Source organism: Numenius arquata, chromosome 10 (assembly GCF_964106895.1).
Source record: "Numenius arquata chromosome 10, bNumArq3.hap1.1, whole genome shotgun sequence".
Taxonomy (NCBI): domain Eukaryota; kingdom Metazoa; phylum Chordata; class Aves; order Charadriiformes; family Scolopacidae; genus Numenius; species Numenius arquata.
In genome coordinates this window covers 22,955,954-22,969,723 of record NC_133585.1, presented here as the reverse complement: position 1 = coordinate 22,969,723, position 13,770 = coordinate 22,955,954, and the positions used below count along the sequence as shown (strand labels likewise).

At 45.1% G+C, this 13,770-nt stretch overlaps 1 protein-coding gene across 1 annotated transcript in view; it reads left to right on the top strand.

The window, feature by feature from the left end:
* Nucleotides 1-13,770, top strand: part of CHUK (component of inhibitor of nuclear factor kappa B kinase complex) — a 33,688-nt gene that overhangs the window by 388 nt on the left and 19,530 nt on the right. The window contains exons 2-10 of the mRNA XM_074155205.1: nt 56-150; nt 1,653-1,767; nt 3,836-3,905; nt 6,713-6,801; nt 7,496-7,585; nt 8,196-8,320; nt 9,303-9,410; nt 10,928-11,063; nt 13,199-13,393. Coding sequence (XP_074011306.1) covers nt 56-150; nt 1,653-1,767; nt 3,836-3,905; nt 6,713-6,801; nt 7,496-7,585; nt 8,196-8,320; nt 9,303-9,410; nt 10,928-11,063; nt 13,199-13,393 — 1,023 coding nt within the window. The remainder of the gene's footprint in view (nt 1-55; nt 151-1,652; nt 1,768-3,835; nt 3,906-6,712; nt 6,802-7,495; nt 7,586-8,195; nt 8,321-9,302; nt 9,411-10,927; nt 11,064-13,198; nt 13,394-13,770) is intronic.

Sequence of the window (13,770 nt, the reverse complement as noted above, 5' to 3'; positions counted from 1 at the left end):
CGGACAGGGCCGGGGCGGTCAGGGCTGGGGCGGCTGATGGCGCTGTGTCCCGCAGGACTCGGGCGTCCGGGTGGCCATCAAGTCTTGCCGTCTGGAGCTCAGCGTCAAGAACAAGGACCGCTGGTGCCACGAGATCGACATCATGAAGAAGTGAGTGAGGAAGGAGACGGCGTGGCCCGGGCAGCCAGGGGACAGTCCGTGAACCAGTCGGGCTGAGGGACCAGGGCGTGGGGACAACCAGTCCCTGGATCAGCCGGGGAGTGGGGACAGCCAATCCCTGAACCAGGCTGGGCTGAGGGTCTGCCTGTCACCTAGCAGCTCTGCGCTGGTTTATCTGTCATCCTAAGATGTCCAGGTGGTTCTGCTGTGCTGTACTAGCTGATGCCATGGCTTCGGAGCTGTAGCAACATTGGAACCCTCTGCGCTGTAGTGCTGCCTGGGCTTTTTGTCCATTCCCTGGTGATAACTAAATTCCTCCAAACTCACACCACACAGTGCACTGGGTTTTCATGTGGTAACATGAGGACACCCACGTATTCCCATACCATGCAGTTCCTCTTTGACCTAGCAACCAGGGAGCTAGGAATTGGGGTTTTTTTCTGTTGCGCCCCCACAGGTACAGAGTAATGTCTCCTAGCACTTTTTCATGAGAAACTATGCTGCCCACTGTCCCTCTCTTCAGCCTGTCACTCTGATGTGCCTGTGAACCAGAGCTGGCCAGGTTTGTCGTTGTGGGTGTGAGCAGGGTGTCAGGGTCTCATACAGTGGCTCCCTTGACCTGAGAATTCCTCCTCCCTTTTTGAGAGAGATCCTGAAGCGTGAAATGCTCCATCTCACTGGTGGGAGCAGGGTCACCGCTTGGTTGTGTTCCAAGTTGTCCTCACCAAGGCCTGTAGTGCCCCTGCTGCACAGAGCTTTCCTGAGCTCCTACTCTGCCTTCTTGTCATCCTTACCTGCTCACTGTATGCACTAGTGTTGGAGGAAACCACTTGCAGGCAACCTGAGTTTGTAAGTCGGGGCTTGGTGATAGCTGCTCTCATTAGCATTTCACTCTGCTTTCTGAATGGAAGCACTGAGCTGCACAGCTACAGCTGTTCTTGTGGTGGCTTCCAGAGGTGTACAGAGAAATAACTTGTCTTCACTTCCTTCTGGATGTGTCTTTTATTCCTGAGAGGAATGTATATTAGAGACAATCAGGAAACAGCTGTTGGAATTCAGTTGCAGAAATGAATCCTTCCCTGCGTGCATGGATTTCACCTGCCTGGTTGTACTTTCCTCGTACAGTTACACAAGCATTAATGGATTTCTATGAAACCCTTGGACCAGGAGGAAACTGTCCCCACATGCAGAAACACAATATGTGACAACTTTGCCAGGAATGCGCAGGAATCCAGAACTTGAGCCTGGATCCCCATCATCCGAGTCTTGTGCCTTGACTTTGAAATGTTGGTCCTGCGCATCGCTGGTTTGTGTATTCTCAAAGTACAGGTTTTATGCATTTGAATACTGGTAGGTACCAGCTGAAGAGCGTATTTCTCAGCAAGGGAAACAGAAATTGTACCTGAAACATAAAACATGGGTGGTTGACAGTCTGTTATCTCATTCCTCCAAAAGAGGAGTCAGGGTTTTCATTCAGCTTTCCATGTGCTTAGGTTGAACCATCCCAATGTAGTAAGAGCCTGTGAAGTTCCTGAGGAGATGAACTTTCTTGTTAACGACGTTCCTCTTCTGGCAATGGAATATTGTTCAGGGGGTGACCTCCGGAAGGTAATGTCTGGTTTGCTTTGCGATATTTAGCAAAATAAGTGGGGTTAATGGTGTTTCTGTAACTGTGGTTGTCTGTAAAACCATGTATGTTCTGTGGCACCTTTTCTTTTTAGGTACAGGCGTGGGGAAGTAAATGTAAAGTGGAAAAACGCCACATGTGGGAAATGAGGCTTGTGTTTTTGAAACCAGAGGACATAGAACAATACAAAGGCAGATACTCTTTTATCCTAAAGCAGTGTCTACTTCCATGGAACTCCTTTAGCATTAATTCAAGTAGATACTTGCACCCGGTGTGTTTGGTTTTCGTAGAATCATAGAATGGTTTAGGTTGGGAGGGACCTTAAAGATCATCTAGTTCCAACCCTCCTGCCCTGGGCAAGGACACCTAGAAGTTGCATAGATGCTGGGACAATTTATGAAGTAACATGCTTTATTTCATTTGATCACATGTAATGCTTTGTCCCTTAAAGAAAAAAAAAAAGCATTTTTTTTTTTCATTTCTGATCCTGCTTTTCTTTAAATATTTCTCTTATGCTCACTTGGCATCATTGGTAGTGTTTTGGGCTCTGAGCTTGATTTCTGACTTTGCCCCTCTCCTTCTGCCATTTACCCAGAACTTAAGGAGTGAGATGTTGAAGTTTGGCTTCTCCACCATAGAGGTTTGACTGGTGGTGCCCAAAGTGTGGGAGGCGGGCAAAAACGTGAGGGTACCTCATGGAAGGAGTGGCTACAGTGCAGAGGTGTGCCTCAATGATCTGTAGAAGCCTTCAGTGTAGTGATCAAAAAATCAGATCACATGTTGATTGGCATATGCAGGAAATTGTTGAAGCTGCTTACTGACAGGTCATTAAGACAGTGATTATGAGGGAGATTCCTAAGGTGATTCTGCCACACCTTTCACTAGGGGATAAAAGAGATAAAGAAGCTCTGTAGAACGGAGGCAGGCTTGAGGGTTCAGGTCGTGATGCATACCGGGACACTCCAGTGATCCACAGGCCAATGATCTGCTTTTTAGCTCCGGCTGAACTAGGTGGTTGACATAGGAGCCAGCATGCTGAAGTGTTGAGCAGCTTCTTCTCGTGGGAGCTCGGTCAGAAAGGAGTCTGTGTCCCAGGGCAGAGCTAGCCAGTGATTGAGCACTCTGAGCAGAAGGTGACTTGTGTGGAGTGTGGCAGCCTGTGGCAGTAGCGCTATTATTGGAGAATGTGCCCTTTGCTGATTTTAAGGTGCCTGCAGTGTTGGTGGCTACGGAGGTGGCTGCACAGTGTTTGGCAGCCTCTTGGAGCAAGGGCTGGTACCTGGGTCACTTTTCAATAGGGCGGGGTATCACTTGGCTACAACACACGGAATAGAACAAGCTCCATTAGAGTCATTGAATCATAGAATGGTTAGAGTTGGAAGGGACCTTAAAGATGACCTAGTTCCAACCCACCTTCATAGTGAAAAATTTCTTCCTGATATCTAATCTAAATCTACACTCTTCCAGAAGGAAGAAATTTTTTTGCAATGAGGGTGGTGAAACACTGGCCCGGGTTGCCCAGAGAGGTGGTAGATGCCCCACTCATGGAAACATTCATGCCCAGGTTGGATGGGGTTCTGAGCAACCTCATCTCGTTGAAGGTGTCCCTGCTTACTGCAGAGGGGGTTGGACTAGGTGACCTTTAAAGGTTCCTTCCAACCCATTCTGTGATGTGGGGTGTCCCCAAATCTCATCAATCCAAATTTGAGCAGATGAGGAATGAGCAAATTCCAGGAGGCTCAGGTTCCCAGTTGCCTGCAGCTGTCTGGCCCTGCCAATGTCTCTTGCCCATTTGCTTTCTGATGGTTTTCATGCTTTTGTGGTATTATTCTAGCAGCCCAAATCTTCTTTTCAACCTCATCTCTGTGCAGTGAATTTTCATTTTGTTCTGAGTTGTTTTCTTTTCTCCGTGTCCTTTTATTTCACAAAGCCAACTACCTCATTCAACTAGAGTTATACTTAACCTGTGCTGTTTTCTCTCACGTCAGCAGGAGATGGAAGATGTTAACTGTTGCACTGTTGGTCTAAACATCTTTTTCTTTACTGTAGTTGCTAAACAAACCAGAAAACTGCTGTGGACTTAAGGAAAGTCAAATACTTTCTCTGCTTAGTGACATTGGTATGTAGTCTAATGCTTTTCTTGTGTTTTGGGTTGTGCTTTTTTTTTTTGCTATGTGTAATGGCATTTTGCTTTTTCAGGTGACCCTGAAAAGGGGATTAACAAGAACAGAGTGTTAAATCCAATTTCTATTCCAGTGGATGGACTTGGTATCCCTGCTGATCACAGAGACAAGAAATGTGCACTAATGATATGCTTGTGGAATGAGATTGGAAAAGCTGTGTAGTGGTCAGTTGTATGTAGCTATGACCTTAATATTTTGTTTTGTTAAGGTCACGATTTTCCCTTCAAACCCTGTTTCTGTTCATGGCTCTGGAGATGCCAAACTGCATGTCACTTGAAGGAACGTAACCTAGGGAAGGTCCCACAGCAGCCTACAGGACGGCAGAGTGATGACAGGATGAGAATTAGCCAGACATCAACTTGTTTCTGCATTCAGCAGGTGTCTGATATCACGTGGATTTCAGATTCTGCAGTTTGGAAAGGGAGCAGGCAGCAAACCTGTACAGGAGTAGCCCAAGATGACAGCACTGCTCATAGGGAACAGTTTAATCTGATACCTTTGGGTGCCTGCTTTAAAGCCATTTCCCAAGGCTGTAGTAATCCATGGATTCTGTGACACAAACTTGATGGTCTCCAGAAGCGTTTCATAAATACCTTATTTTTAAAACTGTTGAGCTTTAGCTTGCTTGATGCCAAGTTCTTGACCACTGAGAGCAAGCACTGTAAGAAACTAAAGAATGGGAGACTTGAAACTGACCTTCCCCTCCATCATGAAGTGCTTAGCTTCTTAGGCACCTTGGGGAGGACAGTCATCTGATGGAGGGTGATGCCTACAGATGGTTTCTCTAGCAAGTCAGCTTTCCAGGAGAGCTCCTCAATAGAGCTCATGGGTTTCTTAGTTCTCTTACAGATAATCCATCTCTGCTTGTAGGAATGGAGCTGGTCTTGGCATGAGAAAGCATTTTGGACATTGTCCTGGGCTTCTGTTCTTTCAGCGCTCAGAAGGGTTGCAGAGGTCCTGAAATCAAGTGCGGCTCTGCATTTCTTCATCCTTATTGCCCTTGCACCTGTAGAACAGGGTCTGTTGTCTTCATAAGAAGTTGAATGTCTTTCGCAAAGACTTGAAAATGCAGTGGAGAAGAAATGCAAGTTAGAAGCTGTTAATGGTATAAACGACTGGTAAATCAGTGAAGGTTCTGGACTTTCTCCCTGGTGGAAGAAATTGTTTGAACTGTGCACAAGGCATATCGGTTGAATGTTCTTAACGTAATCCCATAATGAATTTACAGTCATGGCTGGTTAGGAGTAGGCTTTACACAATGTGCAATCAGAATAAGAAAGTTTAAAATGCCCCATAATGGAGTTGAGAAAATACAATAATACAATACCTGCCTTGGGCCTTTCATGGGACCTTTTCTTTTATTTCCACTTGCACATCACCAAGATTGAAAAATAATGACTTAAAACCCAAAACAAACAAACTTTGGAAGTCCTCTTTTGCCTTTTTGTCTGTGGCGATGTCCTGCAGAAAACACTTTGATAATCTTTTATTTAGCACCTAGTGCTGTTATTTGGGTAAACCTGTAATGATTTTCCCCTTCTCACAGGCAGGATTTCTCTTGTTTCTCTTTGCTGTTGTTAGTGGCTCCACAGTCCCCTCAAGGCAGTTGAAATGTGGACCATTGCCACAAGGCAAAGTCCTGAACTTTGCCTTTTTTTGGGCACATGCTCCTATTCCCTCTCTTATTGCAGCCACTCCTGTGCCCCTGTGAGGAGCAGGTTGTGGAAACCAGGCTGGCTAAAACTGGACTATTTTTATTTCTCAGTGGTTTCCAGCTGGATTGGTCCCAAGATCAAGCTCATCACACAGTGCCATAAAATGCTTGTGCTGCCATGGAATTTGCATGTGGGAATGGAGAGTTTGGGAACCTGTGTTCCAGCTGGGGACAAGCCCCCACATAGATTGAAATTCCAGGACTGCTTTAAGACATTTTTCGCAGTGGGAGTGATGGAAGTGGTGTTACTTTGAGCAGACCAGTCCCCCACCAGCAGAGGGGAAGCCTTGAATTTCAAAATTCAGCATTGCAGACCAGGGTGTTGCTGGTGGCACCTTGGTCAGCTGCTCCATGTGACTTTAACTAGAGGCTATCCAGGAACCATTTTTTTTAGCTCTAGCTGTGCTTCTGTTTCATCGCAGTTGAAGAGTCCCTTCCCTGGTGGGGTGGTTTGCATTGGGGTGCTTTGGCAGTGGGTAGAAGTATACTAGAAGCTCTATCAGCTGCTATTTTGCAGTGGTTTTAGGTCAAAGGGAAACTCGTTTCATTTGCTTAATTAATTTCAGTGCTTTCTTTCATCAGCATCTTGCATGATGTGCTCACATACATAAATAGTTTTTTTTGTTCTCTTACGTTAATTTAGCAAGATCTTAGGCTAGAGGACATGCAGAGCTGTTTCAAGCTGCCTGCACATTTTGGAGACCCGTTTTACTTGCCTGTGTGCTGTGGTTCATTCTGTAACTCTACAGTTTGAGAAGAATTTGGCTGCCTTCCCTCTTGCCTGTAAGATGTGACCTGCCATGACGCCTGAACTCTGTAGCAACCTCCATTTCTGCGGAGCAGAGGAAACAGAACTAGTTCAGTCCTAGCATAAATCTGACAAATCTCTTTAGTCAATCATTCTTAATGGTGCTTTAAAATGCAAATGTATTGATGTCAACTCCAATGTCAGGGATATTAGATTTTTATCATGTGTGTCTTTAATCAATGTGAGTTTATTTTGTATTAAATCAAACACGTGTCTTCCAGGGTCTGGTATCCAGTATTTGCACGAGAACAGAATTATACACAGAGATTTAAAGCCTGAAAATATTGTTCTTCAGGATGAAGGTGGGAAGGTAAGTCAGGTGTCCTCTATCGGTGGTGTTCCCACTGTCATTTCTGGAAGTTGTCAGCAGCTTCGTCTTACCTGAGAGAAATAAAAGAGGACAAGTAGTTTGTGAACTGAGCTGAAATCTCAACTGTGAATTTATTAGAAGTTTACATCTTCTTGAAGCCACAAATCCTATTTTCCTTATTCTTAACTCTTTATTATTAGAAACCAACAACTTTTGCTTCCTTCTGTTCTTGTTACCAGGAACAGAATCTGAATGATATGAGATTGTAGCATATTCCTGTGTTTGTGGCTTTGAGGGCTGCATGTAAAATCAAGCTAGTTCCAAGAGTCAGCCTAAAGGACTTCTTAGTAAAAACTGTTTTCTTGATTGTTACTCTTTAAACAAATAACTTTCAATTCCCAGATAAAAAGCTAGATACTCTATTCAACCAAGCTGTAACTGGCAAGCTGCTTTAAATGAAGTCGAGTCTAAGTTGAGATAGGTGGACAGCGCCAGCTTACATGGTGAAACAGCAAGCCTTAACACCGTGTAACATGCTGAAGCTTTGCTGCGGAATTTCTCCAAAATTTCCATTCTGGCTTTTCTCTTCTTGAGTGTATGCTGTGGATGTCACTGCACAGATTTTGGGTTGTTTGGTGGTTGTTTTTTTTTCTCTGAATTTGCTCTTCAGACATACTATTTAAACTGTCTACAGATTGTTCACAAAATAATAGACCTGGGATACGCAAAGGATCTGGATCAAGGAAGTTTATGCACTTCATTTGTTGGAACATTACAATATTTGGTAAGAATTGTTTGGTTTTTTCCATGTATACAAGTGATGTGGTATTGCCACATTTTATAGAATCACAGAAGTGTTTATAGAAGGAGCCTATAGAAGTCTTTTGTCCAGCCTCCCACTCGCAGCAGGACTGTCACCAGCACTAGGTCAGGGCAGCTGTGTCTTGGCTCAGCTGAGCACTGAGACCTCCGAAAATGGAGATCCCGCACCTTCCTGGGGACTTGTCCCAAGGGTGTTTCCTCTCCAGGGGAAGAACTGTTTTCTCGTGCCCAACCTGAACCCTCCAGCCAGTCATGTGGGGCTGTTGCCCCTCATTGTATCACCTGTCACTTCCAAGATGAGTTTGGCCCCCATCCATCTCCTCCATCTCTTCCTGTGCCATGGTTGGGCACTGCTCTCAGCCCACATCCCCACAGCCAGACCCAACAAGCCCGACTCCCTCCCATCTCCTCCTGGATTGGGTGCTCCAGGCCCCAACCCACTGGGCAGCCTACTGGGGGGCTGCATGAGGGTCCCCACACTGCTCTGAAACTGAAAGGCACGCCTATATGCAGCTTTGTCTCTGCAGAAATGCAAGAAAACTTTTGAAATATCTTTTTATGATCCTTTTTAGGCTCCAGAACTCTTTGAGAATAAATCCTACTCAGTTACTGTTGATTACTGGAGCTTTGGAACGATGGTGTTCGAATGCATTGCAGGATTTAGACCTTTCTTACATAATCTACAGCCATTTACCTGGTAAGACACTTATTCTGTGAGTGGTGATGCCAGGTAATAGGAATGGAGAAGACTCTGGGAGACCTTATAGCAGCTTTCCAGTATCTGAAAGGGGCCTACAAGAAAGCTGGAGAGGCACTTTTTACAAGGGCATGTAGTGATATGAGGAGGGGTGATGGCTTCCAACTGAAAGAGGTTAGATTTAGATAAGATCTCAGGAAGAAATTTTTCACTCTGAGGGTGGTGAGACCCTGGCCCAGGTTGCCCAGGGAAGTTGTGGATGCCCCATCCCTGGAGGGGTTCAAGGCCAGGCTGGATGGGGCTTTGAGCAACCTGGTCTGGTGGGAGGTGTCCCTGCCCAGGGTGGAGGGATTGGAACAAGATGATCTTTAAGGTCCCTTCCCACCCAAGCCATTTTATGATTCTACAAATGACAGTTACTGCGTGTTGTGAGGTGACAGCATGCACCAGAATGATCAATTTATTGTTTATTAGATGCTGAGGCTCGTGGTCTGCTAAGCTTTGCAGAAGCCGTTGATACTTCAGTAGCATCAATGACAGTTTGATTGGCTATTTATGTGTATTTTAGTAAATGCTTATTACATTGTATGGTAGCTTCTGGTCATAAGAATTCCTTCACAAGTGAAATTTGAATCAAAAAACAATTACAAACAAGTCTGTGTATTGGTATCAGAAAAACATAATGGGAAGTAGTGATACAGTCCTTTGTTCACCTGGGCTGTGAGGTTACTCTTTTTTGATGCTGTCCAGACCTCCTTGCAAGCAGGTGGAAAAATGTTTCCAGAGACAGAGTTAATTGCAAGGGCTCCCCTCTTCCTCTTGGAAGTGTTCTGAGTGGATTGTTTGGAAATGTCTTGATCCTGAAAGAAGAGTTTATTTTCTAAAGCTACCAGACTGTGGTGCTTTTTGCTGCTGCCATATGGAATTGGCCCTTTACAAAAGTAATATTGTTGATATATCCACAAAGAATTTTATTTTCTAGGCATGAAAAAATCAAGAAAAAGGATCCAAAGCATATCTTTGCTTCTGAAGAGATGAATGGGGAGGTTCACTTTAGTACCCATTTGCCAGAGCCTCACAGCCTCTGTGGGTAAGTATGTCTTTGTGGCTACATGTGATCATTTTTAGCTTATCTTTTAAACTGAGGGCTCCTCCTCCTTTATCCCAAGCAATGAGAGGTCCTCCTTATTTCTCCTAAGCAGTGTTTCAAGCTCCTGTCAAGCTACCATTTACTCTTAAGGAATAGCCCCTAGCCACTCAGCTCTTTTTTGATTCTTTGGGCCTCCCACCCTGCAGTTGGTGGGATGATGGCAGTTCACCTTGCAGTGTGAACTCTGTGACTGTTGTCCACCCATTACCATTACCACTTCTACCATGGTCACCGAGTAACATCTCCCTAATAACTTGACAGTATTGAATCTCAAACCAAGTACTTGAGTTAGCTCAAGTGAAAGCAGAAGCTTCTAGTATTTGTGTTTGGAAAACTGCAGAAGGTCCAGCAGAGGCCAAAAAGACGGTCAGAGCCTGTTGAGTAGAGCGTACAAGGCCTTAAGTTGGGCTTCTTCAGTGTGGTGAAGAGCAGGCAAAGCGGGACTTCTACTATCCATTGGGGCATTACAGATACAGTAGGCTCTTCTTGGAGGGGCAAAGCAAAGGGTGAAAGACAACACCACAAGTTACAAGGGAAATGAAATTCGGGCACAGGAAAAAGGTTTCCCTGAGCTGGTGATGTGTCCGTGGGACAGGGCCCTGAACAGTGGGGGATCTGCATCTGTGGGGACTGCGCAGACTTGCTTGGATGCAGTCCAGAGCAGCCTGCTGTAGCTGTGTGACGTTGGCCCTGCTGTGGGCTAGGGCTCAGACCAAAGACCTCCAGGAGGGCCTCCATCCTGAATTAACCAAGTCAGAAGTCAGACTCTGATCATTTGGCACTTATTTAGTACTTGTGTCTTTAGATGTGCCCAGTAGTGCAGCACAACTCATGGCACTGGCAAATTTCTAGGAAAAGTAATTAAGTTGAGAATGAAATAAATGTTTTTGTGCCAGTGCTTTGGACTTTTTGCACTGTATGCTGTCTTTAAAGATGTTCTTGACAGTAAACTTACATGCTGCTTGTGTGGATAAACCTGGAGGAGGACCTTCCAGGCTGCACTGCAGCACGGGGATGGTTATTCTGCAGACAAAGCTTTGAAAGCTATTCAACTTTATGTGTATCACAGATGAGTTTTGGAGAAAAAAAAACAAACACAAAGAAACCAACCAATTCTCCCCCTTATCTAGATGCTTTTGACTCAATGAATAGGAGTCGGGAAGAGGGAGAAGTGTAATGCAAGGTCTGTTGGATGGGCCTGTGCTCCTGTGGAGATCAGTGAAGACTATTGTTACAGTGGAGATACTTGCTCTGCACGGGCTTTCCTCCCCTTCCAGATTTTCCCCACTGTTGGAATGAGTGACTGCAGCAAAATGAGTTCTTCTCCTATGTTCAGCGGATGTTTGGCCTCTAACCAAAGAGTTGTACATTATTGCTGTTACAAGACCCTAGTTTCCTAAGTGGACTGCATGTTGTAGAGTATCTGCCTTCACTTTCTTATGGCCCTTCTGTTTTAGTGTAATTGTAGAACCGATGGAAAATTGGTTGCAACTGATGCTCAACTGGGATCCGCAACAGAGAGGTGGAGGTTTAGATCCTGAGACTAGTCGTCCAAAGTGTTTCCTAATAATGGATCACATACTGAATTTGAAGGTGAGTGAGGGTTGTTACTGCGTTTAAAGGCCTACTGAAAGTATCTCAGAGGACAGAAAGCGTGTTCAGTGGAGCAAAGCTATAATCCTGGCATCATCCAGCTGCAGGATCATAGAATCATAGAATGGTTCAGGTTGGAAGGGACCTTAGAGATCATTGAGTTCCAACCCCCCTGCCCTGGGCAGGGACAACTCCCACCAGACCAGGTTGCTCAAAGCCACATCCAGCCTGGTCTTGAAACACCTCCAGGGATGGGTCAGCCACAGTTTCTCTGGGCAGCCCGTTCCAGTGTCTCACCCTTTCTTCATCATCTCCACTGTAAATCTACCCTCCTTCAGTTTAAAACCATTCCCCCTCATCCTATCGCTGCACTCCCTGGTAAGGAGTCTCTTCACGTCTTTCCTGTAGCCCCTCTAGGTATTGAAGGCCACGATAGGGTATCCCCGGAGCCTTCTCTTCTCCAGTCTGAATAACCCCAACTCTCAGCCTGTCTTCACATCAGAAGTGCCCCAGCTCTCTGATCATCTTCGTGGCCTCTGGACTCACTCCAACATGTCCATGTCCTCCTTATGTTGGTGGCCCCAGAACTGGGTGCAGAACTCAGGTGGGGTCTAACGAAGGCAGAGGAGAGGGGCAGAATCACCTTCCTTGACCTGCTGGCCATGGTGCTTTTGATGTAGCCCAGGATGCGGTTGGCTTTCTGGGCTGTGAGCTCATGTTGCTGGCTCATGCCAAGATTCACATCAACCAACACCCCCAAGCCATGCTGCTCCCAGTCTGCATTTGTGCTCGGGATTTCCCCAACCCAGGTGCAGGACTCTGCACTTGGCCTGGTTGAACTTCATGAGGTTCACACAGGCCCACCTCTCCAGCCTGTCCAGGTACCTCTGGATGGTGTCCTTTTCCTCCAGCGTGTCGACCGTGCCACACAGCTTGGTGTCGTCGGCAAACTTGCTGAGGGTGCACTCGATCCCACCGTTCACGTCTCCCACAAAGATGTTGAACAGCACTGGTCCCGGTACGGGCCCCTGAGTTATGTCACTCGTCACTGGTTTCCACTTGGACATTGAGCTGTTGACCGCATCCCTTTGAGTGTGGCCAGCCAGCCAGTTCCTGATCCACCGAGTGGTCCATCCATCAAATCTATGTCTCTCCAATTTAGAGACTAGGATGTCATGTGGGACAGTGTCAAACGCTTTGCATAAGAATCACGAGGGATGTTTTTCTTGGTATATCAGGCAGTGTGTGTATATACGGCCTGTCAGTACGTATCTGAAGGCAATATATCACTAGCAATATCAATCTCTAGCTTTACTCTTGCAGTAGAAGAATGACCTTATATTGCTGTCCGTTATCTCAGAAAGAACTTGACAAGATCAGATAACGGTTTCATATTTGATAATAGTTTTCCTGAAATCCACTACTGATGCTGTGACCTCCAGGTCCATGAACTATAGTAGTACCTGTAGTAGAACAGAGATTACATTAACCTGACTCTTCTCCTTCAAGTAATTACTGGAGCTTTGCTGCAGTAAGACTAGCTGAGGCAAACGTGTAGAAACCAGAGGATAATTTATCTGAGTTGGTAGGATTCCAAAGGAATTAAAGTCCGAAACACAAAATATTGTGCCCATAACTGGGACTTGTCAAAATCTGTATATCATGGTGTGGTTTGGGTCTTATGGTCTCTGACCAGATACAGTAAAACTAGAGAGAGGGCCATGAGAACAAGGAGAAGACAAGCACTGGTATGTATGTAACAGCTTTTTTGTATGGAGGAAATGGGACTCCCTTTCTTGGGAGCAGTTCTCGCCAGCATCAGAGTCTATGAGGCTCAAGATGTCCTTTATGCTAGCTTGTCACCATTCTTTTGATGTAATTAAACTGCATTGTGGCTTGTGAAGGTTATTAGAGCATTTTATTGTCATTTTCTCTGACATTAAGTTAAAAGTTACAGGCCCAGGCTTTGAGTTTATGATGTGGGGCTTTACTTCTGAACCTCATTGTTGTAGTCATTGAAACTCAACTGATGCTCTCAATCTAACATGTTAATTGCTACATACTCCCTCCCAGGCCTTTATGTCCTTTGTCTTTGATAGCCAGTGGCTTCTAATCAACTTGTACTCTTTTTACAGATAGTACATATTCTAAGTATGACATCTGCCAAGATCATTTCATTTCTCTTGCATCCTGAGGAAAGCCTTCATTCCCTTCAGATTCGGATTGAGTTTGAAACTGGAATAAGTACTGGAAATCAGGAGCTGCTGTTGGAAACAGGGATTTGTCTGGACCCTCGGAAACCTGCTTCACAGTGTGTTATTGATGGCGTAGTAAGAATGATTCTGTTCATTTAATCTCTTTCACGTTCTCAGGGAATTTAAAAATCTTAGGGAAGATAAATTGCTGTAATCTTCTCCCACTGGGGACAGTTCACTTTGTAAGTATAGTAATTCTTAAGGTCTAGCATTATTTCCTTTATCAGATAATGTAAGTAGATTCCTATAGTTATACTCTATCTAAATATTTAAATAAAATAACTTGCTAGCAAAGGGTCTTCTGATTCTGTGAGATCTATCAAACCTAGTTTTTTAAAGCAGCTGATAAGAAGATTGTCTGCCCACAGTAACAAGTTAGTGATATAACCAGGACCCTCTGGGTTAGTAGGAGCTATGTTTGGCATTTGTCTTGTTGATGTTCTCTTCTCTTT